This window comes from Cherax quadricarinatus, unplaced genomic scaffold (assembly GCF_038502225.1).
Source record: "Cherax quadricarinatus isolate ZL_2023a unplaced genomic scaffold, ASM3850222v1 Contig994, whole genome shotgun sequence".
NCBI classification, from domain to species: domain Eukaryota; kingdom Metazoa; phylum Arthropoda; class Malacostraca; order Decapoda; family Parastacidae; genus Cherax; species Cherax quadricarinatus.
The window spans coordinates 35,424-61,842 of NW_027196020.1; the positions used below are offsets into that span (position 1 = coordinate 35,424).

A 26,419-nucleotide genomic window follows, 5' to 3' on the forward strand; every position below is an offset into this window, starting at 1 on the left:
GTATATATGCATGACAGAAAAGCTGTCAAAAAATCAAAATAATGTTCATCCATCTGGATTATTTTATGAAAAGGTAATATTGTTTAAGATTAAAACTTTATGTTTTGCTTTTAAAGTGAAAAACAATAAATTTTTCAGATGGCAAAATTGGGGATCGATACCATGCCTAACCCTTCTAGGGTAGGGTAGGTGCCTGAGCCCGAGCCTTTAGCTCATAAGACTGTCATTCCCATTTGCCCCCTTGGGGCGGGGATGGCAGACCAGAGAGGCCTAGCTTGTGGCTAGGCCTGGGGACAGTTGGTCCCAAAGATGAGGAGGTACTTGTGCCTCCTCCCATGGGAGACTTAGGTCTCAGACACTCCCTAAAGAGGGAGCCAAGGCCGGGCCACCACTTGGAAAAGGCCCGGGCCGGGAGAATACCGGCTAATCTTTAATAATAATAATAATTTAACTGGGACTGCCTCAATGGGAGACGGCCAGTGTTAAAAAAATATATATACTGTACTGTATAATATCAATAAAAAGAAAACATTTACTTTGAAGAAATCTGTAAAACTTGACCTATAATAGTGGTGCACTTGGTAAAAATTTTGGTACAGTGAAACCTCAATTTAAGTGACCGATAGGAAGAAGCAGGAGTGTCCATAAAGTCAAGCTGTCGGTTAAATCTGAATGACAAGTGTTCTCTCATGATGGTAAGAATGGAAAATTCTAGATTTAATGGACTCTGTTGTTTCTGAACATTATCCGACCTCAGATTTTGTATTTTAAATTTGAGATCCAATAAATTAAGGTTTTACTGTGATAAAATTTAACTTAAGAGTAAAACACAAAAATATGCAAAAATAATAACTACTATATATTAATTAACCCACACTACCCTGTAACTGAACAAACTGGTGCACCATTTAGAAGATGGTTAAAATAAAATTATTCAGTAATCTAAGCATACCTATAATACAGTAAACCCCTGATGTAACAGACCCCTATGTAATGAAATTCAGATACAATGGCTTGATATAAAGGACTAAGTCTGCTGCATGGGGCACTTGCCCATTTGTGGTACTGTAATGTGTCATGAAGGCTCCCTATTCAACAGACCAAATCCGCTATATCGAGTAGCTGTCAGTTATGTAAACAATTTCATAACTTTGATGTAATGAACTTTAGTTCAATGAACACCACCTCTCTCCTCTATTAGTTCATTATACTGAGGGTTCTACACCATACATCGAGCATGAGTAAACAATTTATTATTTTAACCAACAGCCCCTCTGGACAAAAACAGCTTACTAGTATGAAAAGTACCTATTAAAAGTCTTAGGTACAGCTTACTGGAAATATTATCTAGTTACAATTTTAACAAATGAGGATGAAACTCTTAGTTTAAATGACCAAACTTAATTACAACATAGAACTGAATAATGCTAACATATGCTCACTATTTAAAAATTAAATGAGATGTGTAGTAGTTAATGTTTTTAACAGTGTGTTATATTAAGAACAAAAACATCTCAATGCCATTATTAAGGGTGAAAATACATTCTTCGTGTTATTATAATCACTGGAATTCATTTATAGCAGTTTAAGAACAGTATCACTTCTCTGTAGTTAATGCCTGGTAGACTTCAAGGCATTCTATACTGTCCAATTTTACCATCATTTATGCCATTTCAAGCTCTTGCATCAATAGAGTTGCATAAAATGGGTAGTGCTGCCATCTCTCCAAGCTGGATCATCAGCAACCTGCGTTCTGCACATTGGGCATGTTCGTTCCCGGTCAAACCAAGTGACAACACACTGTTCACAAAATATATGCTTACAACTTAGCATTGTTGGTAGAAGGAAGTCATCATGACATATTGGACACAAACCACCTGCATCTTCAAGCTGAGACTTGCTTGGAGTGGAACCATAATTCTGTGAAAGAAAATTAAAATTAATGTATGATGTTTTGTATACCTTGAGAGGTCCAATGGCTCCTCAGAAAGCATTTACCTTCCTGGCCATATAACACAGTCTAAAAATGCTACAAGTCCTCCTTTCTACTCATTAACCAGCCTAGCCTATCATTGGCAAAAAATAAATGGCCATAAATCCATGTACACAGACAGGATCCTGCTAACTGAAGCCTTCCCTAACTGGTAAAAGTTTTAGTCTGTCATTTTGCTTGCTTCTCTTCAGACATCAGATTAACCCTAGTGCTTTATTCATGATTTATTTTCAAACTGACAAAGCCTGCAATTGCAGTGTATTTCATGATGCTCTAAACCAGTAGGGGCCAATCAGCTCAAGGAATGTTGTAGTTTTGATCCTCTGTTCACTAGTCATTTGCCTGGTTTCTAATTAGAAACAATGCTGAATAACCCTCAGAGATTGAGAGATTTAGCGCTTTGATGAACATAACAATAACATATTTGTGAAAGTGGTTGCTAGTGTGGTTCAATAATACAATGTAATGTGGTGCCCAACCCATGTCATTTTGGAGAGCTCTATTAGGCCACAAGCTGATCCTGTAGTTCCTCTACACTGCAAGTTCCTTTTTTATTTTTCTTGTGCTGTTAAACGTTTGTTAGACTCTTAATAACAGTCTTCTGGGGAAACTTTGCCTAGCATGGTTCCTGAACTTTGGTTATAGGTTTTATACTGTCTTTTCATTGTATGAAGTTTAAAAGAAAATTAACAACAATTGTTGGCCTCTTGTCTCCTTCAGTTCTGTCTAGGATGCACTAGTGGGTGGTGCTCTCAGTTTTTCTACTGAAATCTTGGATAAGTTTATGCCTAACTCACAACAAACTGAAAATAAAAACTGGATATTTTGATCCATCCTGTACCCTTATCAATGGCCAGAATGAGCTGAACTGTTGTCAAGTTCTCATTTCCAATTTTTGAAATTGTAAATTGTACCAGCCACTTTTATTATAAGTATGGCATTTTGACATTGTATACTGCCTTTCAGTTAGGAATTATAACCTGAGTAGGTCGGTGCAACCCAATTCATAACTTGGTGATCTATAGTCCAAAAAATTATTCAATAATTGATGATGATCAATTATTTTGAACAGCACACAGCAAGATTTTAAGGTGTCAGGTCTGAGCATCAAGACTGTTGGAACCATGCAGCATGTGGAGAAGTTTTTAAAGTTCTTCTTTTATAAAATCAGTCTTTAATGTAGAACAATCCAGTGAAATGCAGTTACCTGGCTATTTTACAGTACACGCGTCTTGTGAAAAAAGAGCCAGATTCAAATGCAAGGTTGCAGAGGGGTACAAATAAATGTGGTTACACACTGGCATTTTGAGAATGTGTACAATACTTTGGATAATGCAGGAAGGTCACAGGGAAGTGTGTTTAAATCACAGAGAATGCCAAGACGTTTCTCTAAGCTCTTTAGTAATCAAAGTTTGAAGAGATCAACAAAGCACAGAATATTTACTTTGACAAAGGAAAGGGTTTTCTATGTTGTCATGTATCCAGTAGCTAGGCTAATGGGGTAACCACTGGTTAGTGAGTGGAAAGAAAGACATGTGCCACTTTAAGGTTATATTATGCTTGCAGAAGCCTAAGTAAATTCAGGAAATCATAAAAACTACAGAAGGATAAAAAAAACTTTCTTCATCTAAGGTAAGTATTCTGAAGCAATACTGTAAATGACTAGAAATTATAAGAAAATTGCAGCAGTTACTTTTAGATAAGCTTCCAAGTTAAAAAAAATTACACACTCACCATTTACTTTGTTACAACTAATAATGCTATAATTATCATGCAGAGGAGAGGTTAAGGGAAATCAACCTGACGACACTGGAGGACAGGAGAGATAGGGGGACATGATAACGACATACAAAATACTGAGAGGAATTGACAAGGTGGACAAAGACAGGATGTTCCAGAGATTGGACACAGTAACAAGGGGACACAGTTGGAAGTTGAAGACACAGATGAATCACAGGGATGTTAGGAAGTATTTCTTCAGCCACAGAGTAGTCAGTAAGTGGAATAGTTTGGGAAGCGATGTAGTGGAGGCAGGATCCATACATAGCTTTAAGCAGAGGTATGATAAAGCTCACGGTTCAGGGAGAGTGACCTAGTAGCGATCAGTGAAGAGGCGGGGCCAGGAGCTCGGACTCGACCCCCACAACCTTAACTAGGTGAGTACAACTAGGTGAGTACACTTACCACACTATGAATAAACTTGACAATAGCAGACTGAAAGCATTTCATTTTGGTTACAATGTCAGGACCCTTGCAAACCATATATGTAGCTGATAGGAAAACTCCAAGTACTTTTCGTGGTCCAGCATATCCATCAAGTAGGTATGATAGCCAAGGCTGTATGGGAGCTAAGGATCGATATAACTGTGATCCCATCTCTACTACTAAGAAGTATTTACCCTGAAAAAGAGATCATACATATTAGATGATACAGTGCAATATGAGTAAAGATAAAATATATGGTAAATGTTATTAGTGTAATAGATCAATTTAAAACTATAGTAATATTTAATAATACACCACATTTCTGAGAAGAAATGACAAGACTCATTAAGCAAACAAAAAATTAGCGAAGAGCAATGCCTTAGTAATATGAATATTCTTATATAGTTGTAATTTTTAAGTGACAGACAAGACTGAATTTTAAAAGGAGTCACAAAATGTAGGACCAAATGCAGTGTACACACACAGTTAAATACTTCAACAAATTATAAAGACCACAAAAAGCTAATAATAAAAAATACAAGGCATTTGTGGCAATGTTGTATTGCCACATCTGCAAAATCATTTTGACAATATAAATGCCCAAAACAAATTTTATGAAAAGTCACACCTCTACTATTTGATAATGCTAATTTGTCTATGTACATACTTCACTGATGTAGGTAAGTGTGCATGTGCAAAAATTTAACATCTGTTCAGTCTACAAACTTTTGTAATTGGTAAAATATACCCAAACAATGAAACATTTACTTCCATCTTTGAAAGATTTACTTATGAAGCTTCTACCGAATTTGACCTGTCCAAATATTGTAAAAATATTTCACCTGTTTTCAACTGTCACAAACTTTTTAAAAGAACACTTATATATTTACTATATATATATACAGCTCCACACTGGTTGGCTATCACAAAAAGAAACACTTGTGATAAGTGAAAAAAATAAGATCATCTAACCTAACCTTAATAACAGAGAAGCACATGTAACGACAAAATTAAGAGACTGTAAACCAGTAGGTACTGAAGGGAGTATGTTAGTTAAAAGACAATATGTAAACCACTAGGTGAGTATAAGAAAACTGATAGAAAATTTTTTCTAACAATACACAAGTAACCTGCACACAGGAGAGAGAGCAGCTTATGATGACGTTTTGGTCCGACTTAGATCATTTACAAGTCATACTAATGCACGAAGGTGACATGTAAATGGCCCAAATTGGACCAAAACATTGTCACAAGCTTCTCTTTCTTATGTGTGGGTTATCTGTGTATTGCTCCAGTCATGGTATTGTGCCTTTTTGTTCTTCCTAAATTTTTAGTCTTTTCCATGACAACACTTCAAGAAACAGAAAAGCCAGTCTACTTAATAAAGTATAAAGTGTTAAGTGCAGTTATTCTCAGACTAACAGCTCATGAACTAATGGATAACAAATATCTTTTTCAATCTTCACTTCCACTGATGATAAAAGTTATAATTGTAGTCTAACATTACAGCATAAAAGTCATACTGTACCCTATTCTGGTAGTGCATGATTGAGTGAGGCATGAGAGTGATGATTGTCTTCACCAATACTGTAACCAGCTTCAGTACATAGTCAGACACAATTACAATCCACATAAGGTCCATTACTCCATATCCCTCATGGTCAGGAGGGATTAGCAGGACACTTTAAAAATGGTAAATACAGTTTATTAGAATTATATTATGGTAGATAAAAATTTAAGTATAATAAGCTTTTCAGCTTAGATGAAAATGTTTACCCTTTTTTGTCACCTTACCCTGGTGGAAAATGGCTGGCATGTGTAATTTATAAAATAATATGAAAGCAAACATCAACAGCTGTCAGAGTACAGTAGTAGGCTTTCTGTATAGCACAGTGCAAATTTATGCAAAATGCAATTTACCACTAATCCACCTTGTACCCTAAAATACACTAAATTTTGAAGCCCGGAAACTAACATTTGCTATTAACACTGCCCACAGAAAAACAGATAAGCAACAAAATTTCATAAATAACTGAGAAACCAATGAACATCTAATATAAAGTTTTAACTGGTATCCATTCTACTGTCTTGCACAGTGTTTAAAGTTCAAAATCAGTCACAACATGTAGTACTAACTTCATAAAAGTTTCACTGGTAGTTATGTTGCAACAACAACTACCAATGTGTTGCTATTTACTTCACATAACAGTAACAGCCTGGATGATCAGACCCTGATCCACCATGAGCTAGTCTCAGACTGGGCCATGGGAGTGTTGACCCCTGAAATCCTCTCCAGGTAAACTTCAGGTAATATTACACTGTGTGTCATAACCAAATTTTAATGCTGTTGAAATTAATGACTAGTAATACTAACTGAGAGAGTCATTATTTTCTCATGAAAAGCAATTTATACAATACTTTGTTAATATTGCTTACATAAAAATTATTAGTGATTTCATCAGACATCAAATTATTGTTCAGTAATTTTTTTGAACACACCAGCCATCTCCCATAAAAAAAACAGCACTCATCATCATTCATTCAATTGCTGTCTTGCCAGAAGGATGCTGACACTGCAGTTCAGATGGCTCTCTGAGCTGCAATATCCTCATACCTCCTTTAGAGTGCAAGCACTGTACAGTAGTCCTCCCAAATTTGTGGGGGTTACGTTCCAAGACCACCTGTGAATTTGAAAAAAACCTCAAATTCTGGACATTGTTAAAAAAAAAAGCTTATAAATGCCTATTTTTATAGTTTAAGCCCTAAAAATACCCCCAAAACATTTTAATTTAATTTTAAACTCAGCTTCATACATCACCCTTAAAAAAAAAAAAAAAAAAAGAATGTAAAGATAAACCTGTATACAGTACAGCCTCTCCTCTCTTAATGACAGTTCTGTTCCTGAGACCATGTTGTTAAACGAATTCGTCACTAAGTGAGGAGCATACTATAGTGGTAGTGAGTTTGTGTCAACCATCTATGATATTGTTTTAATGTCACCTTTGCACCATTTGTAACATTTCTGGTAAATTTTTAAATGTTTATGCAGTAGTGTACTGTATATCGAAATAAACAAAATAGAGAAAATTGGCTCTAATATACATTATTTAGGTATGAATACTGGTCAGAGAGCCTGTTGCAAGTCTGAGGCATTGGTAAACGAGTATGTCGCTAAGTGAAGAGAGGCTGTACTGTATAGAAGTACCTTGATTTACAAGTGCCCCAGCTTACGAGTTTTCCAAGTTACGAGCCGTCGTTCAGTCTATTTTTTGCTTTGGGTTGAGAGCCAAAATCCAAGTTACGAGTGAGCTTCAGATACGCTGCCACTCGCAGAAGATACCGAGGAAATATCAAAAACCTTGATAATAACCAATGTATAACATCATTTCAATTTTGATACCAATGGTAGTGTCATCCTGCCAGAATGTTCTATAATGTATGCCCTAAGTAAAGAGAAACAATTCTGGAACATGTAACGTACATGTTCAGCAGGCCGGCTGGTTGGGTGGCCAGCTGGCTAGCTGGCTGGTTGGCCGGCTGGCGACTGGCTAGCTGGCTGATTTGCTTTGGTTGTCTGTATCTCATTCTGTCTGTATCTATCTCTGTCTCTGTCTCTCTATCTCACAGGTACACATAAATACAGTTATACATATTGTAAATTACCTAGGATAACTCCCCAAAAAATCCAGACAAAGTGCTATACAGTGGACCCCCGGTTAACGATATTTTTTCACTCCAGAAGTACGTTCAGGTGCCAGTACTGACCGAATTTGTTCCCATAAGGAATATTGTGAAGTAGATTAGTCCATTTCAGACCCCCAAACATACACGTACAAACGCACTTACATAATTACACTTACATAATTAGTCGCATTCGGAGGTAATCGTTATGCGGGGGTCCACTGTACTATGCTTGTAGATATAAGGCATAATAAGCATAACTGGCAAGTAATACACATTTTCACTTGTTCAGGAATCAGGCGTGACGACTCTGCATCGTGTGTAATAACTGTTGATTCATGAGCAGCTCTCTCTCTGAGACAGAGAGACAAGAAGAGAGACAGGAAGACAGAAAGACAGATAAGCAGAGACAGAGATAAACAAAGACAGACATGTTTATGTGTAACAGTGAAAAATAAAGCCAAGGCAGTGCATGATCATCAAATGTCACTCCACTGCTGCACTGTCAGCAGTGGAGTGACACTCATCTTACACCATGCTTCATGGAGTTTCATATATACTCCAGCATTTCTAAAACACCGCTGGGACCTGGCAAAAAAGGCAAAAATCATTTCTTATTTATGCATTTTTCTTCTTTAAAAACCTGTAACAAAACAATTGAGGTGGTTTCTTGGGGCTGGAACAGATTAATGAGATTTCAATTAATTTCAATGAGGAAAATTGATTTGATATACGAGCAAATTGAGTTACGAGCTAGATCACGGAACGAATTAAACTCGTAAGTCAAGGTACCACAGTACTGCTATGTCTCCCACAGTGCTAGAATGTAAAATACCAATGTTACCCCCACATGTACTGTAATTCATGAAAGTCCATTTTCTTTGGTATACCATAACTCATGCAACCTAATTTTCTTTGGTATATGTATGGTAAACATACGGTAATAATTTAATTTAGCTGAATTTACATTAATATTTATGTTACAAAATTATTAAATTGTATTTTTCTTAATAGCATTTAGTGTTAAAACACAAAAAATTATATAGTCATGAAATAATCTGCAAATTTGCAGGGAATTCCATGAACAATTATTAGTTAGGTTCTAAGGAAAAATCTGCGAATTACTGAAGCAGCAAATTCGGAACCGCAAACTCGCGGGGGTCCACTGTACTTCCCACCTCCAGGATTTAAGCCTAGCTAATTGGTTTCCTTGAATCGCTTCATAAATGTTACCTTGCTCACACAAACAGCATGTCAGGTCACAAAAACCACTTGCCTACACTAACTCTAATCTAACGCACTAGCATAAGCTGCCAATGTTCAAGCCTTAGCACTCAAAAGCCTCCTCTACCCCCCCTTGTTCCAACCCTCCCTCAGATGACCCCTGCCCCTCCTTCCTTCCATCCCATATTTATAGACCACCTAGTCATCTTATTTTGCTCTAAAGTGCCCAAACCATCTCAGCAACCCTTACTCAGCCCTTTGAATTATATTTACGGTTACCCCACACCTTCTAGTCTCCAGTCTCTGAATTCTCTGCCCAATATTCACACCAAATCACCCTCAAACGTGACATCTTCACAGCCTCAGCGTCCCTTTTGCTGAAATATTAAAAAGTCATGCCTCACACCCATATGAAAGTGCTGGTAGCACTATATTACACTATACAGGTCTCCTCAACATTTGCGAGGGTTAGGGGATCAAGAGCCTCGTGAATGTTGAAAAATCTCGAATGTTTGGTGTCCCAATATATTGTAGGGAAATATAATACAATACTGCTTCCTTAACTTGTTGAACCATGAACAATCATAAAATACATGAAAATGTCATAAAATATTGTGCTAAATACATACAAGTTATGGTTTAATAACATGTATGTTATTAAATATCAGTGCCTCAACCACTGCCCCCACCAGTGCCTCAACCACTGCCTCAACCACTGTGGCGCACTGCTCATATTTTGGTACAATTTCTTTCTTCAATTCTATCGTGTTTCTCAATTTCTTTACCAAAGGACTGGCACTAGCAAGTTTCTTTGGGCCCATGGTTAATTATGTGGCAGTCGTACTTAATCTATAAGCACCAAACAATGAATTATTGTGAAATGTTTGGAAGAGCGTGGAGACTAATGCTCACTCCAGCATAAACAAAGCCACATGTGTCTAATTTATCATCATAAAAGACACACTGACTGACGATGCCTCAACCACTTCCTCCACCACTGCTTCAACCCTTGTATTTTTGTACAATTTCCGTCTTCAATTCTATCATATTATTATTATTATTAATACAATAGAATTGAAGAAAGAAATAGTACAAAAATACGAGGGTTGAAGCAGTGGTGGAAGAAGTGGTTGAGGCATCGTCAGTGTGGCTTTGTTTATGCTGGAGTGAGCATTAGTCTCCACACTCTTCCAAACATTTCACAATAATTCATTGTGTTTGGTGCTTGTAGATTGAGTGCGACTGGAGTGGTAGAGGCATTGGTAGAGGCAGTGGTAGAGGCAGTGGTAGAGACAGTGGTTGAGACAGTGGTTGAGGCAATGGTAGAGACAGTGGTTGAGGCAGTGGTAGAGGCAGCGGTAGAGGCAGCGGTAGAGGCAGCGGTAGAGGCAGCGGTAGAGGCAGCGGTAGAGGCAGCGGTAGAGGCAGCGGTAGAGGCAGCGGTTGAGGCAGCGGTTGAGGCAGCGGTTGAGGCAGTGGTTGAGGCAGTGGTTGAGGCAGTGGTTGAGGCAGTGGTTGAGGCAGTGGTTGAGGCAGTGGTTGAGGCAGTGGTTGAGGCAGTGGTTGAGGCAGTGGTTGAGGCAGTGGTTGAGGCAGTGGTAGAAGCAGTGGTAGAGGCAGAGGTAGAGGCAGCGGTTGAGGCATGGTATAAAAAAATCCTGCAGCACACAGTGCATAATGAGAAAAAAAAACTTTGACCGTTTTTTTTGGAATAAAACAGCGACTTTGCACTGTATTTTCGTATGGTATTTATTGTTGTATTCTAGTTTTCTTGGTCTCATTTTATAGAATGGAAGGCATATCATAGAAATTGAGATGATTTTGACTGGTTTTACAATGAAAAGTACCTTGAAATTGAGCTCAAAGTAGCAGAAATGTTCGATTTTTACCAAAGTTCAAAAGTAAACAAATCATGCCAAGCGTCCAATACACGTCAACTGGTAAGTCTAATATTCTTTTGCAAGTGCGCCAATATGATTCATACCATTTTTTACACTAATGCAGTAGTCTGCATAACAGTAAATCTTCTATTTTTTGTGAGAATAAAAATTCAAAGTGGAAAGCAAAAGAATGTAAGAGGGGCCTTGAGACGTGGCTAATGAACAGAGGAAATGTCATTTTAGTGCCAGGAATGTATTTCTTGTTTGTTCTGGACCCTATTCGGAAATTGGCATCTTTTGAAATTTGTGTGAAATTTTCAAAATTGCTAAATTCTGACCACTGTACTGGATAGCTGAAATTGGTAAATGGGTGGTTTCTTGCACTCATTCAATAGAAAAAATGGAGTTCTAGCGAAATATTCATGTTTTTTGTCGACTAGTACAGTGGAAATGGCCGAAAATGGGGCTCAAAGTGGGCAAAATCGCCGATCCGTAAACATCGCCGAGACCGCTAACTTCGCAAGAGCATAATTCCGTAAGTTTTCCATCAAATTTCATATTTTTGGTGTCATTATGATCGGGAAAAGATTCTCTATCTTTTCATAAGAATTTTTTTTTTTTTTTTTAAATTTGGCCGACCCTGAGAACGATGAGGGAATTACTAGTGATATGAGCAAATTCGCCGATGACACAAAGATAGGTAGGATAATTGATTCAAACGTAGATGTTATGGAACTTCAGGAGGATTTAAACAAACTCTATTCTTGGTCAGAAAAGTGGCAGATGCAGTTCAATGTAGATAAATGCAAGGTTCTGAAGCTTGGGAGTGCCCATAACCCTAGTACAGTGGACCCCCGCATGACGATTACCTCCGAATGCGACCAATTATGTAAGTGTATTTATGTAAGTGCGTTTGTACGTGTATGTTTGGGGGTCTGAAATGGACTAATCTACTTCACAATATTTCTTATGGGACTACCGTCCTGCCAGATGACTGTGAAACAAAAACCTGTAACTGTTTTGCATGATGGTAGGATTGCTGGTTTCTTTTTCTGTCTCATAAACACGCTAGATAACAGGGATATCTTGCTACTCCTACTTACACTTTGGTCACACTTCACAGACACGCACATGCATATATATATACATACATCTAGGTTTTTCTCCTTTTTCTAAATAGCTCTTGTTCTTCTTTATTTCTTCTATTGTCCATGGGGAAGTGGAAAAGAATCTTTCCTCCGTAAGCCATGCGTGTCGTATGAGGCGACTAAAATGCCGGGAGCAATGGGCTAGTAACCCCTTCTCCTGTAGACATTTACTAAAAAAGAGAAGAAGAAAAACTTTATAAAACTGGGATGCTTAAATGTGCGTGGATGTAGTGCGGATGACAAGAAACAGATGATTGCTGATGTTATGAATGAAAAGAAGTTGGATGTCCTGGCCCTAAGCGAAACAAAGCTGAAGGGGGTAGGAGAGTTTCAGTGGGGGGAAATAAATGGGATTAAATCTGGAGTATCTGAGAGAGTTAGAGCAAAGGAAGGGGTAGCAGTAATGTTAAATGATCAGTTATGGAAGGAGAAAAGAGAATATGAATGTGTAAATTCAAGAATTATGTGGATTAAAGTAAAGGTTGGATGCGAGAAGTGGGTCATAATAAGCGTGTATGCACCTGGAGAAGAGAGGAATGCAGAGGAGAGAGAGAGATTTTGGGAGATGTTAAGTGAATGTATAGGAGCCTTTGAACCAAGTGAGAGAGTAATTGTGGTAGGGGACCTGAATGCTAAAGTAGGAGAAACTTTTAGAGAGGGTGTGGTAGGTAAGTTTGGGGTGCCAGGTGTAAATGATAATGGGAGCCCTTTGATTGAACTTTGTATAGAAAGGGGTTTAGTTATAGGTAATACATATTTTAAGAAAAAGAGGATAAATAAGTATACAAGATATGATGTAGGGCGAAATGACAGTAGTTTGTTGGATTATGTATTGGTAGATAAAAGACTGTTGAGTAGACTTCAGGATGTACATGTTTATAGAGGGGCCACAGATATATCAGATCACTTTCTAGTTGTAGCTACACTGAGAGTAAAAGGTAGATGGGATACAAGGAGAATAGAAGCATCAGGGAAGAGAGAGGTGAAGGTTTATAAACTAAAAGAGGAGGCAGTTAGGGTAAGATATAAACAGCTATTGGAGGATAGATGGGCTAATGAGAGCATAGGCAATGGGGTCGAAGAGGTATGGGGTAGGTTTAAAAATGTAGTGTTAGAGTGTTCAGCAGAAGTTTGTGGTTACAGGAAAGTGGGTGCAGGAGGGAAGAGGAGCGATTGGTGGAATGATGATGTAAAGAGAGTAGTAAGGGAGAAAAAGTTAGCATATGAGAAGTTTTTACAAAGTAGAAGTGATGCAAGGAGGGAAGAGTATATGGAGAAAAAGAGAGAGGTTAAGAGAGTGGTGAAGCAATGTAAAAAGAGAGCAAATGAGAGAGTGGGTGAGATGTTATCAACAAATTTTGTTGAAAATAAGAAAAAGTTTTGGAGTGAGATTAACAAGTTAAGAAAGCCTAGAGAACAAATGGATTTGTCAGTTAAAAATAGGAGAGGAGAGTTATTAAATGGAGAGTTAGAGGTATTGGGAAGATGGAGGGAATATTTTGAGGAATTGTTAAATGTTGATGAAGATAGGGAAGCTGTGATTTCGTGTATAGGGCAAGGAGGAATAACATCTTGTAGGAGTGAGGAAGAGCCAGTTGTGAGTGTGGGGGAAGTTCGTGAGGCAGTAGGTAAAATGAAAGGGGGTAAGGCAGCCGGGATTGATGGGATAAAGATAGAAATGTTAAAAGCAGGTGGGGATATAGTTTTGGAGTGGTTGGTGCAATTATTTAATAAATGTATGGAAGAGGGTAAGGTACCTAGGGATTGGCAGAGAGCATGCATAGTTCCTTTGTATAAAGGCAAAGGGGATAAAAGAGAGTGCAAAAATTATAGGGGGATAAGTCTGTTGAGTATACCTGGTAAAGTGTATGGTAGAGTTATAATTGAAAGAATTAAGAGTAAGACGGAGAATAGGATAGCAGATGAACAAGGAGGCTTTAGGAAAGGTAGGGGGTGTGTGGACCAGGTGTTTACAGTGAAACATATAAGTGAACAGTATTTAGATAAGGCTAAAGAGGTCTTTGTGGCATTTATGGATTTGGAAAAGGCGTATGACAGGGTGGATAGGGGGGCAATGTGGCAGATGTTGCAAGTGTATGGTGTAGGAGGTAGGTTACTGAAAGCAGTGAAGAGTTTTTACGAGGATAGTGAGGCTCAAGTTAGAGTATGTAGGAAAGAGGGAAATTTTTTCCCAGTAAAAGTAGGCCTTAGACAAGGATGTGTGATGTCACCGTGGTTGTTTAATATATTTATAGATGGGGTTGTAAGAGAAGTAAATGCGAGGGTCTTGGCAAGAGGCGTGGAGTTAAAAGATAAAGAATCACACACAAAGTGGGAGTTGTCACAGCTGCTCTTTGCTGATGACACTGTGCTCTTGGGAGATTCTGAAGAGAAGTTGCAGAGATTGGTGGATGAATTTGGTAGGGTGTGCAAAAGAAGAAAATTAAAGGTGAATACAGGAAAGAGTAAGGTTATGAGGATAACAAAAAGATTAGGTGATGAAAGATTGAATATCAGATTGGAGGGAGAGAGTATGGAGGAGGTGAACGTATTCAGATATTTGGGAGTGGACGTGTCAGCGGATGGGTCTATGAAAGATGAGGTGAATCATAGAATTGATGAGGGAAAAAGAGTGAGTGGTGCACTTAGGAGTCTGTGGAGACAAAGAACTTTGTCCTTGGAGGCAAAGAGGGGAATGTATGAGAGTATAGTTTTACCAACGCTCTTATATGGGTGTGAAGCATGGGTGATGAATGTTGCAGCGAGGAGAAGGCTGGAGGCAGTGGAGATGTCATGTCTGAGGGCAATGTGTGGTGTGAATATAATGCAGAGAATTCGTAGTTTGGAAGTTAGGAGGAGGTGCGGGATTACCAAAACTGTTGTCCAGAGGGCTGAGGAAGGGTTGTTGAGGTGGTTCGGACATGTAGAGAGAATGGAGCGAAACAGAATGACTTCAAGAGTGTATCAGTCTGTAGTGGAAGGAAGGCGGGGTAGGGGTCGGCCTAGGAAAGGTTGGAGGGAGGGGGTAAAGGAGGTTTTGTGTGCGAGGGGCTTGGACTTCCAGCAGGCATGCGTGAGCGTGTTTGATAGGAGTGAATGGAGACAAATGGTTTTTAATACTTGACGTGCTGTTGGAGTGTGAGCAAAGTAACATTTATGAAGGGATTCAGGGAAACCGGCAGGCCGGACTTGAGTCCTGGAGATGGGAAGTACAGTGCCTGCACTCTGAAGGAGGGGTGTTAATGTTGCAGTTTAAAAACTGTAGTGTAAAGCACCCTTCTGGCAAGACAGTGATGGAGTGAATGATGGTGAAAGTTTTTCTTTTTCGGGCCACCCTGCCTTGGTGGGAATCGGCCAGTGTGATAATAAAAAAAGGTACCTGACCACCGAAGGGTACACGTCTACTGGCTTTAGAAATATTATGTACCTGAGCGCCTCGCTGTACACACCTAAGCAGTAGGTACCTGACCACCGAAGGGTACACGTCTACTGGCTTCAACATTAAGTACCTGAACTCCTCAGGGTACACGTCTATGCAGTAGGTACCTGACCACCGAATCGTACCTATCTACTGGCGTTAGAAGAACCGCTCACCGCAGCTCACTGAGTCTGTTGGCCTCAGTTACTTGACGGCCGCATTCAGTGAGCTTGCAGCATGGTGTTCGGCTAGCGGTGTGTCAACCGCCTTTGGAGAGGATTTACTGGACTACCGGTGATGTCTGTGGACTCACCGTCTACGTTGATCAACTGTGGGCCGGAGTCGTCAGATGCTGTTTAGTGGGACATTACATGAAGAAAAGGTTGGAGTGTTACACTGAACTGGGCCAGGACCGTAGTGTGACACTGAGGGACGTACGATGGAGTGGAACACTGAGATATGCACAGGACCGTAGTGGAACACTGAGATGAAAAGGGTGTCGTGGGACACTGAAGATGGCCTGGTTGTAGTGTACACTGAACAGTGTCGTGTGACTGACTTCGTGTCGTGAGAGGCAGTTGATTGTAATTTATTATTATAAAAATGTTATTTATAATTTATTGTTTTAGCATAGAGATATATATATATATAGTGACAGTAGTGTCAAGAGTTGTACCCTGTGTAGGGTTATTAATTATATTTTAGTAAAATGCTGATTATAATTTATTATAGTAACATGTACAAATATCATAGTTCAAATACCTCTAGACCAAAGATAGTTGATTTTTATATATTAAAGATTAATTTATATTAATGTGTGTATTTATGTATCCCGAACTCTTTATTACAAAAGAAGTAAATCTTAACATCTCTCTCTCCTTTTAAAAATTACTTTTTTGTAATATATGGGGGCCTGTCCGGGATGATAATGATTATCAAGAATGATTTCTGGATGATCATATCCGGGATGACGGTTCGGGATACATATTACATTGATCTTTGTGTGTCGGTCCTTTTGTGGTGGGGGTGTTGCGGCCCCCTGCCAAACTAGCGGTTAAATAGTTAACCTGCCGGCCGGCAGTACCACTGGGTACGTCATCAAACCCAATGTGGGGACTGCTGAGCCGGCCTTAGAGCAGTAAGAGCCTGAGTGCCTCACGGTACACACCTAAGCAGTAGGTACCTGACCACCGAAGGGTACACGTCTACTGGCTTTAGTAACAGTATGTACCAGAGCGCCTCGCTGTACACACCTAAGCAGTAGGTACCTGACCACCGAAGGGTACACGTCTACTGGCTTTAGAAATATTATGTACCTGAGCGCCTCGCTGTACACACCTAAGCAGTAGGTACCTGACCACCGAAGGGTACACGTCTACTGGCTTCAACATTAAGTACCTGAACTCCTCAGGGTACACGTCTATGCAGTAGGTACCTGACCACCGAATCGTACCTATCTACTGGCGTTAGAAGAACCGCTCACCGCAGCTCACTGAGTCTGTTGGCCTCAGTTACTTGACGGCCGCATTCAGTGAGCTTGCAGCATGGTGTTCGGCTAGCGGTGTGTCAACCGCCTTTGGAGAGGATTTACTGGACTACCGGTGATGTCTGTGGACTCACCGTCTACGTTGATCAACTGTGGGCCGGAGTCGTCAGATGCTGTTTAGTGGGACATTACATGAAGAAAAGGTTGGAGTGTTACACTGAACTGGGCCAGGACCGTAGTGTGACACTGAGGGACGTACGATGGAGTGGAACACTGAGATATGCACAGGACCGTAGTGGAACACTGAGATGAAAAGGGTGTCGTGGGACACTGAAGATGGCCTGGTTGTAGTGTACACTGAACAGTGTCGTGTGACTGACTTCGTGTCGTGAGAGGCAGTTGATTGTAATTTATTATTATAAAAATGTTATTTATAATTTATTGTTTTAGCATAGAGATATATATATATATAGTGACAGTAGTGTCAAGAGTTGTACCCTGTGTAGGGTTATTAATTATATTTTAGTAAAATGCTGATTATAATTTATTATAGTAACATGTACAAATATCATAGTTCAAATACCTCTAGACCAAAGATAGTTGATTTTTATATATTAAAGATTAATTTATATTAATGTGTGTATTTATGTATCCCGAACTCTTTATTACAAAAGAAGTAAATCTTAACATCTCTCTCTCCTTTTAAAAATTACTTTTTTGTAATATATGGTCTATCCAATTAGCTATTAATATGAAACCTACCAATATAGCAATTGCCACAAAAGTCAATTTTAAAGCATGAAGATCCTAATCATCCATTCACTTGGATAAAATACCTTCATTACTGTATCACTGTTTCCTTATTCTCATAGCCTGGCAATTTGGAAAACTAATTTCACCTTCCTTCCTTTACTCCCCCTTCCAAACTTTTTAACAAGCTCAAGTTTTTTATGGTTCAGACACATTGCTATGCCTACCAAGAGTCTACTACAACTGCAGATTTCAAATGCAACAACAAATATTTTAATAATGCAATGAATAAAAAAAAAAGCAAGTCATTTTTGCCATAATGACTTATGCTGAACCTAAGTGTAACTTAATTCCATTTTGTTTTCTGTGACAAGAACATTTACTTTTAGTGGCTACTTTACCTGTAGAACAACTTGTCATTTCGGTATGAGTAGTATAGAAAGAAGACACCAGCTGGTAGATTTACTAGCATAGCTAGAAGTGGTTTGATAGGCCGCCTGCCCTGTTGTGCTACTGCCTTCTTCACAATGTTGTTGCTCCACATAAATCCAATAATTAATGTTAAGATGACCATCAGTCCTGTAAAAATTGATATGTTATATGATTAATTTATGTAGACTGAATACTTCCATTAGAAGGGAAAAAAATTTAAAACTAAGAACTATGTAATTTTCTGCCTTTCCCTTATATTATTTATGATTTTAATTTAAAGATTGTATGCAAACTAATTCTTTTTAACATGATAGCCCATCTCCCACTGAAGTAGGGCGACCCAAAAAAGAAAAACGCTTTCACCATCACTCATTCAGCTGCCATCATTTAGTGTGCTGACATCACAATCGAGATGACCTTTCAAACTTCAGAGTGCAAGGTACCACTACCCACCTTCAGGACTCAAGTCCAGCTAACTGGTTTCCCTGGATCCCTTCATATTACACTGCATGCACTCTAATAGCACATCAAGTCACAAAAAACACTTACACCTCCATTCACTCCTATCTAATAGCACTCACTTAAGCCTCTAGCACTCAAAACCTCCTTTACCCCTTTTATTTCAATGACAACCGAGATATCTGCCTCACCACTGAGGTCTATCTCTTTTCCTCTTATAAATTCATAATCAGCCCTCCATATTCACAGTACTTTAATACAATTCACTTTAATTAGCAGTTATCGATTATCTAACATTTTTATTGAAAGGTCTTCCATGAATAACTTCAAAATTCTGAGGTTCCCATTTTGTTTTGGTTTTCCTAACGACTCCTAAATTAAAAACCTACCTAAAGATTTCACTGAAAATATGCTGGATTTCAAGCATCCAAGTCATTTTACACTTCTGAATGTTCTTTCTTATGAATGAAAATGTTCTAACTGAATGAAACATTTCCTAATAACATGTCCCGAGAGTGGTATTTGTGTTAATTGCACAGAAAGGCAAAGAGCAAAATCTGATAAGAAAATGAAAACAGAAAAAAAAGCAAGGCATGCTACAGATAGTAATGAAGAGAGAGAGAGGTGCAGAGCAAGCTTTTGTGATAATGTTTTGCTGTATATAGAGTTTTATCAAATCAATTGATTTTATAAAGCCACTAACTTGATAAAGCTGTACACAGGGTAATGCTATACACCCTCTCCTCAATTAGCGATATACTCATTTACCGAGGCCTCGGACTACAGCGAGCTCTCTGACCAGTATTTATACCTAAATAATGTATATTAGAGCAGATTTCCTCTATTCTGTTTATTTCAATATACAGTACACTACTGTATAAACATTTAAAAATATACCAGAAATGTTATAAACAGTACAAAGGTGACATTAAAACAATATCAAAGATGGCTGACAAAAACCCACTACCATTATAGTATGCTCCTCATTTAGCGACAAATTCGTTTAATGACATGGTCTTAGGAATGGAACTCCGTCGTTAAGTGAAGAAAGGCTGTATTACAATTAAAGTTTGCTCTGCAAATATCTTTTTCTTGAAAATAGCTGATCAGTAAAACAGAAGCCAATGCAAAAAAAATGTGGAGGTTGAGAAAACTGTAACATGTAGTATATTTTTTTTTTATTAACACATCAGCCATTTCCCACCAAAGCAGGGTGGCCCAAAAAAGAAACACTTTCATCATCATTCACTTCATCACTGTCTTGCCAGAGGCATGCTTATACTATAGTTATAAAACTCCTTCAGAGTGATGGCACTGTACTTCCAATCTCCAGGAATCAAGTCCAGCCTGCCAGTTTACTTGAATCCCTTCATAAATGTTACCTTGCTCACACTCCAACAGCACAGGTCCTAAAAACTCATTCTCTCTGTTTGCTCCTATCTAACACACTCATACACGCTTGCTGAAAGTCTAAGCCCCTAGCACACAAAACCACCTTTACCCCTCCCTCCAACATTTTCTAGGCCGACCCCTACTCCACCTTCCCTCAACTACAGATTTATACACTCTCAAAGTTATTCTATTTCATTCCCTCCTCTCTACATGTCAAAAATTCTCAATATCCCCTCCTCAGCCCCTTTGGATAATAGTTTTGGTAATCCTGCACCTCCTCCTAATCTCCAAACTACGGATTCTCTGCATTATATTCACTTCACACATTGCCCTCAGACATGACATCTCCACTGCCTCCAGCCTTCTCCTTGTTGCAACATTCACCACCCATGCCTCACACCCATACAAGAGTGTTGGTATAACTATACTCTCATACATTCCCATCTTTGCTTTTATGGATAAAGTTCTTTGTCTCCACAGACTCCTCAGTGCACCACTCACTTTTTTCCCCATATTAATTCTATGATTCACCTCATCTTTCACAGACCCATCTGCTGACACATCCACTCCTAAATATCTGAATACTTTCACCTCCTCCATACTCTCTCCCTCCAATCTGATATCCAATCTTCCATTTCCTAATTTTTTTTTGTTATCTTCATCACCTTAATCTTTCCTATATATGTATTCACTTTTAATTTCCTTCTTTTACATACCTTATCAAACTCATCAACCAACCTCTGCAACTTCTCTTCAGAATCTCCCAAAAGCACAATGTCATCAGCAAAGGACAACTGTGACAACTCCCACTTTGTGTTAGATTCTTTATCTTTTAACCCCACACCTCTTGCCAACACCTGAGCATTCACTTCTCTTACAACTCCATCTATAAATATGTATACTGAACAAGAATACATTCATATTTATAAATGCTAAATTTTTCCTCAAATACGCAATTATTTTTATTGATAATTTACTCTTGAAGAACTTGATTAAGCACTAAATTAATAAGTGTCATACAAATCTGATTTAGTTCTAATGGGATTTCATCCTCCATATTTACTGATTAAGTTCTGTTTGGAAAGAGAGAAGTAGAGTAAAGCTGCAATAAACAACAAGACACAAGAATGCTATAATATAGAATATAAATTAAAAAGACAGAAAAAATAATATAAAGTTCAAGAATAACATGCAAATTGTTTACCTGTTACATGATCAAAGACAGCTTTGGCAAGAATTATGAAGAAAAAGGTGCAATACTGCCAAGCAACCAGGAGTCCACTACGAACCTCTGGGAACTGATTAAGCAGCTCTGTCAGGGATTCACCCTCACTCCTATCAAAGAAAATGGCAAATCATGGTCAAGTAATACACTAATACTATATCATATTCAATTTTTTTCTCTCAAATTTTTAACCAAGATTAAGGTTGGCTTACCAGTTTTCCCTGAATTCCTTCATTAATGTTACTGTGTTCACACTCCAACAGCACATCAAACTATCATGCTCATGCAAGGATGCTTGATGTTCAAGCCCTTAGCACTCAACACTTTTACCCTCCTCCCTCACACCATCTCCAAGATGACCCCTTCCCTTCCTTCCTCTCACCCCAGATTTACTATCCTATTCTATTCCATCTTCTCTATATGCCCAAACCACCTCAAGAACTTCTCTTCAGCCCTCTCAATCATGCTTTTGGTAACACTACACCATTTTCTAATTTCCATGCTCCAAATTCTCTGCATAATATTCATCCCACACACTGCTCTCAAATATGACTTCTCCACTACCTCCAGCCTCCTCCTCACTGCAGTGTTTAAATCTTGCCTCACATCCATATAAAAGTGCTGGTATCACTATACTCTGGTATATTTCCCTTTTTTGTCTCTATAGAGAAACTTCCCTCTTTCCACAGTTGCCTCAACACACCACCTCCCGTTTTCCCTGTAATTATTATTATTACTTTTGTTTATCATTTCAAAATACAGTAGGGCCCTGCTTTACGGCATTTTGCCTTACGGCGTTCCGCTAATACGGCGATGTCAAATTATGACCAAAATTTGCTATATGGCAAGCGGTCTTTCAAATACGGCGCGCCCCACCCAGTTTGTTTACATTCTCCGTGACCACATCTATTATGTCAGGAAACTTTCCAAAATTTCAAGTGCTTTAAAGTTACTGCGTATTTTATATGTACTCTGATAATTATACTTATGTGTACCTGTACCTAAATATACTTACACACTGTGCTGGTGTGCAGGTACACATTAAAATCGCTAAGTCTCTCTACTCATGACGCCAATACTATGTAATAATAATCACTCTTGGGCACACTAAATGTCTTATTTTACATTAATATAGGCATTTTCATTAATCCATCTATGATATTTTCCTCAAAATTACATATGAAACCCGTTACATAGCATATAAACATGATACATACACTCACAGAACAAAAATTGATGTAAATATGAGATTTGTTTACAAAGCGGCTATGTATAGTGTCAGAAGAAATACGTTTTCTCTAGTCAAACTGGGGGATAACTGTAGAAAAATATTCTTTTCGTATGCCTTCACTCTATACATATTTAGGTATGCATTCTAGTCAGAGAGCCTGTCGTAAGCCCAAGTCACTGGTAAACGAGTACATCACTAAGTGAGGAGAGGCTGCATGTAAATTTCACCTTGAACAATCCATTAATCAAATATTGCACATAACAAAGTATAAACTTCATTACATGCAACTAGACCTAGCAGTGCAACATGAACCCTCTCCACACATTTCTAGATCAACAAGAAACAAACTGTTAAAAAAATTAGTGATATTTATTTGTGCCATGACACCTTGAAAAAGATTTCATTGCATGAAACCTAATGTTCCCATACATTTGCTCTACCTACCACATTTTTGTATACATATCATGTACATTTTTATGGAGCTTAACTGCCGCAAAAGGTGGCTGGCTACTGTAATAAAAAAAATTTAATCTTGATGAACGTAGTACACCTACCATCCGACTTACGACCGAGTTCGGTTCCGAGAAACCGGTCGTAAGTCGAAATGGTCGTAAGTCGAATTTTACTACTGAATATCAACAAAACATTTTTGTAATGACTTTATTTTATTGTTTTATTTTGGTATTTCATGTTTTACTTTATGCTGTTAGTACTGTATTTTATACTGTAAGGTTTAGGATAAACACTGTGTACAACACAAATAGTTGTTTATTTCCCAGAAATTTGGCATAAAAAACACGGTCGTAAGTCGAGTGGTCGTAAGTCGAGCAGGTCGTAAGTCGGATGGTAGGTGTAAAAGTTTCTCTCATATTTCCCAGCAAACATTTTTACACTACAGTATCAGATCTAAAATTCAATGAATGTCATTTTTTTCATTTTAACCCATCAGTTGTCTCCCATAGAGCCAGGGTGACCTGAAAAAGAAATGAAATATTCTCTTCTAGACCGTTGTTTAACACGGTTTTGTTTGGCACGTTTTGGTTATAGCACTACTGAAGAATTGCAGCATAATTTTGTATAACACTTCATAAAATTAACTTAACACGATTCAGTTTGAGTAAATATGAGTGTGTGAGACTTACTGACTGACTGATTGACTTGACTGACTTAATGACTTGACTGATTTACTGACTGACTTGACTTACTGACCTGACTGATTTATGCACACCCCAGTACAACCATCAAGTTCAGTACCAGAACCTCTATCATCCACCTCAGCCCAGTAGGACCCCAGCATAACTCTCCACTCTCCACAATCATCCACAAACACCAGCACCCACAATTTAAGGTAAGAAATACTATTATTTCTGTTGCGTTTGTATTCTTAAGTGGTAAAAACATAATACTATATAGCAATTCACGACCCATGTGGGTTTAGTGCTTTTTATTATGATAATAATAATAATAATAATAATATCTTCATTCACTCTAAAAATGGTGTGCTGCTGTTTGTTTATTCTGTACTAACTTGTACAACTTGTAGACAATGTAAGAGTACAGTGGACCCTCGACCAGCGATGGCATCGATTAACGATAAATCTGACTAGCGATACATTTTATCGCAAAAATTTTGCCTCAATTAGCGCTAAAAAACTCGACCAACACTATTCCTTCCGTCTGAGACGCGTCCACTTCTGGCCAGTGTTTACAAGCCAGGCAGCCACCGCGGTCGCTTCCAAGCATACAATTGGAACATTTCATATTATCACAGCCTTTTTAGTGATTGCACCTGCAAAATAAGTCACCATGGGCCCCAAGAAAGCTTCTAGTGCCAACCCTACAGCAAAAAGGGTGAGAATTACTATGGATATGAAGAAAGAGATCATTGCTAAGTATGAAAGTGGAGTGCATGTCTCCGAGCTGGCCAGGCTGTACACAAAACCCCAATCAACCATCGCTACTATTGTGGCCAAGAAAACGGCAATCAAGGAAGCTATTCTTGCCAAAGGTGCAACTATGTTTTCGAAACTGAGATCGCAAGTGATAGATGTTGAGAGACTGTTATTGGTATGGATAAACGAAAAACAGATAGCAGGAGATAGCATCTCTCAAGCGATCATATGTGAAAAGGCTAGGAAGTTGCATGACGATTTAATTAGAAAAATGCCAGCAACTAGTGGTGATGTGAGTGAATTTAAGGCCAGCAAAGGTTGGTTTGAGAGGTTTAAGAATCGTAGTGGCATACATAGTGTGATAAGGCATGGTGAGGCTGCCAGTTTGGACCAAAAAGCAGTTGAAAAATATGTGCAGGAATTCAAGGAGTACATAGACAGTGAAGGACTGAAACCTGAACAAGTGTTTAATGGTGACACTGACAATGTTGTGAAACACTTTAGGAATGTCATAAAGGAACGGGAGGTACAGGCCTCTATGGGCAGATATGTTGTGCGACAGAGGTCCAGTGACTCTCAAGCTGGTCCTAGTGGCATTAAAAGAAGAAGGGAAGTAACCCCGAAAAAGGACTTGCCACCTCAAGTCCTAATGGAAGGGGATTCCCCTTCTAAACACTAAGACCATCAACACACTCCCTCTTCCCATCCCATCAATCATCACCAGATCTTCAATAAAGGTAAGTGTCATGTAACTGTGCATGTCTTCTTCAGTTTGTGTGTATTAAAATTAATATTTCATGTGTTAAAAATTTTCTTTTTCAATACTTTTGGGTGTCTTGCACGGATTAATTTGATTTCCATTATTTCTTATGGGGAAAATTAACTTGACTAACGATTATTTTGACTAACGATGAGCTCTCAGGAACGGATTAATAGCGTTAGTCGAGGGTCCACTGTATTTGTATTGTGAGGTAATTATTATTATAATAAAAAAGATATTGAGGTAAATGTTTTACAAACTCTCACAAATGTACGTGAATGAACTAAAAGTAGACACATATTAATACGCATTTATTTCGCCTGACGAAGTTATCACCCACTACCTGTTCAGTTTATATTCTTACATTGTCTGAACTCTGTATCTCGTTCTCTCTCTCGTTTACTCTTTCGTTAACTAGTTGGCACTCATTGAAGATGGCATCTAAGCTTAGCTGTGATAAAAAGAGGAGTCGTAAGCCTCTTGCTTTAAGTGCCAAGTTAGAGGATGATGGTGTGCCATTCTGATTTTATTCAATAAACACCCTGCCACTCAACTCTCACATATTAATATTAAATTTTAAGGCAAGTAATAAGAAAAAAATTTGGAGTGAGTTAAACAAAGTTAAGAAAGCCTAGGGAATAAATGGATTTGTCAGTTAAAAACAGATTAGGGGAGTTAGTAGATGGGGAGAGGGAGGTTTTGGATAGATGGCGAGAATATTTTGAGGAACTTTTAAATGTTGACGAAGAAACGGAGGCGGTAATTTCATGCACTGGACAGGGAGGTATACCATCTTTCAGGAGTGAAGAACAGGATGTGAGTATAGTACTAAATGCTGTAAAGAGTTTTTATGAGGATAATGAGGCTCAGATTAGGGTGTGTGGAAGAGAGGGAGACTACTTCCCAGTAAAAGTAGGTCTTAGACAGGGATGTGTAATGGCACCTTGGTTGTTTAATATATTTATAGATGGGGTTGTAAAAGAAGTAAATGCTAGGGTGTTCAGGAGAGGGGTGGGATTAAATTATGTGGAATTAAATACAACATGGGAATTGACACAGTTGCTTTTTGCTGATGATACTGTGCTTATGGGAGATTCTAAAGAAAAACTGCAAAGGTTAGTGGACAAGTTTGGGAGTGTGTGTAAAGGTAGAAAGTTGAAAGTGAACATAGAAAAGAGTAAGGTGATGAGGGTATCAAATGATTTAGTTAAAGAAAAATTGGATATCAAATTGGGGAGGAGGA

At 38.4% G+C, this 26,419-nt stretch overlaps 1 protein-coding gene across 3 annotated transcripts in view; it reads right to left on the reverse strand.

Moving 5' to 3' along the window:
• Positions 1–456: 456 nt before the first annotated feature.
• The window catches only part of LOC138851560 (RING finger and transmembrane domain-containing protein 2-like), a 38,611-nt gene continuing 12,648 nt past the window's right edge, over positions 457–26,419 (reverse strand). For all 3 annotated transcript variants that reach the window (XM_070080799.1, XM_070080801.1, XM_070080800.1), the window contains exons 4-8: positions 21,273–21,403; positions 18,187–18,364; positions 5,727–5,880; positions 4,178–4,393; positions 457–1,920 (exon numbers count right to left, since the gene is read on the reverse strand). In XM_070080799.1, coding sequence (XP_069936900.1) covers positions 1,687–1,920; positions 4,178–4,393; positions 5,727–5,880; positions 18,187–18,364; positions 21,273–21,403 — 913 coding nt within the window. In that variant the 3' untranslated portion in view covers positions 457–1,686. The remainder of the gene's footprint in view (positions 1,921–4,177; positions 4,394–5,726; positions 5,881–18,186; positions 18,365–21,272; positions 21,404–26,419) is intronic.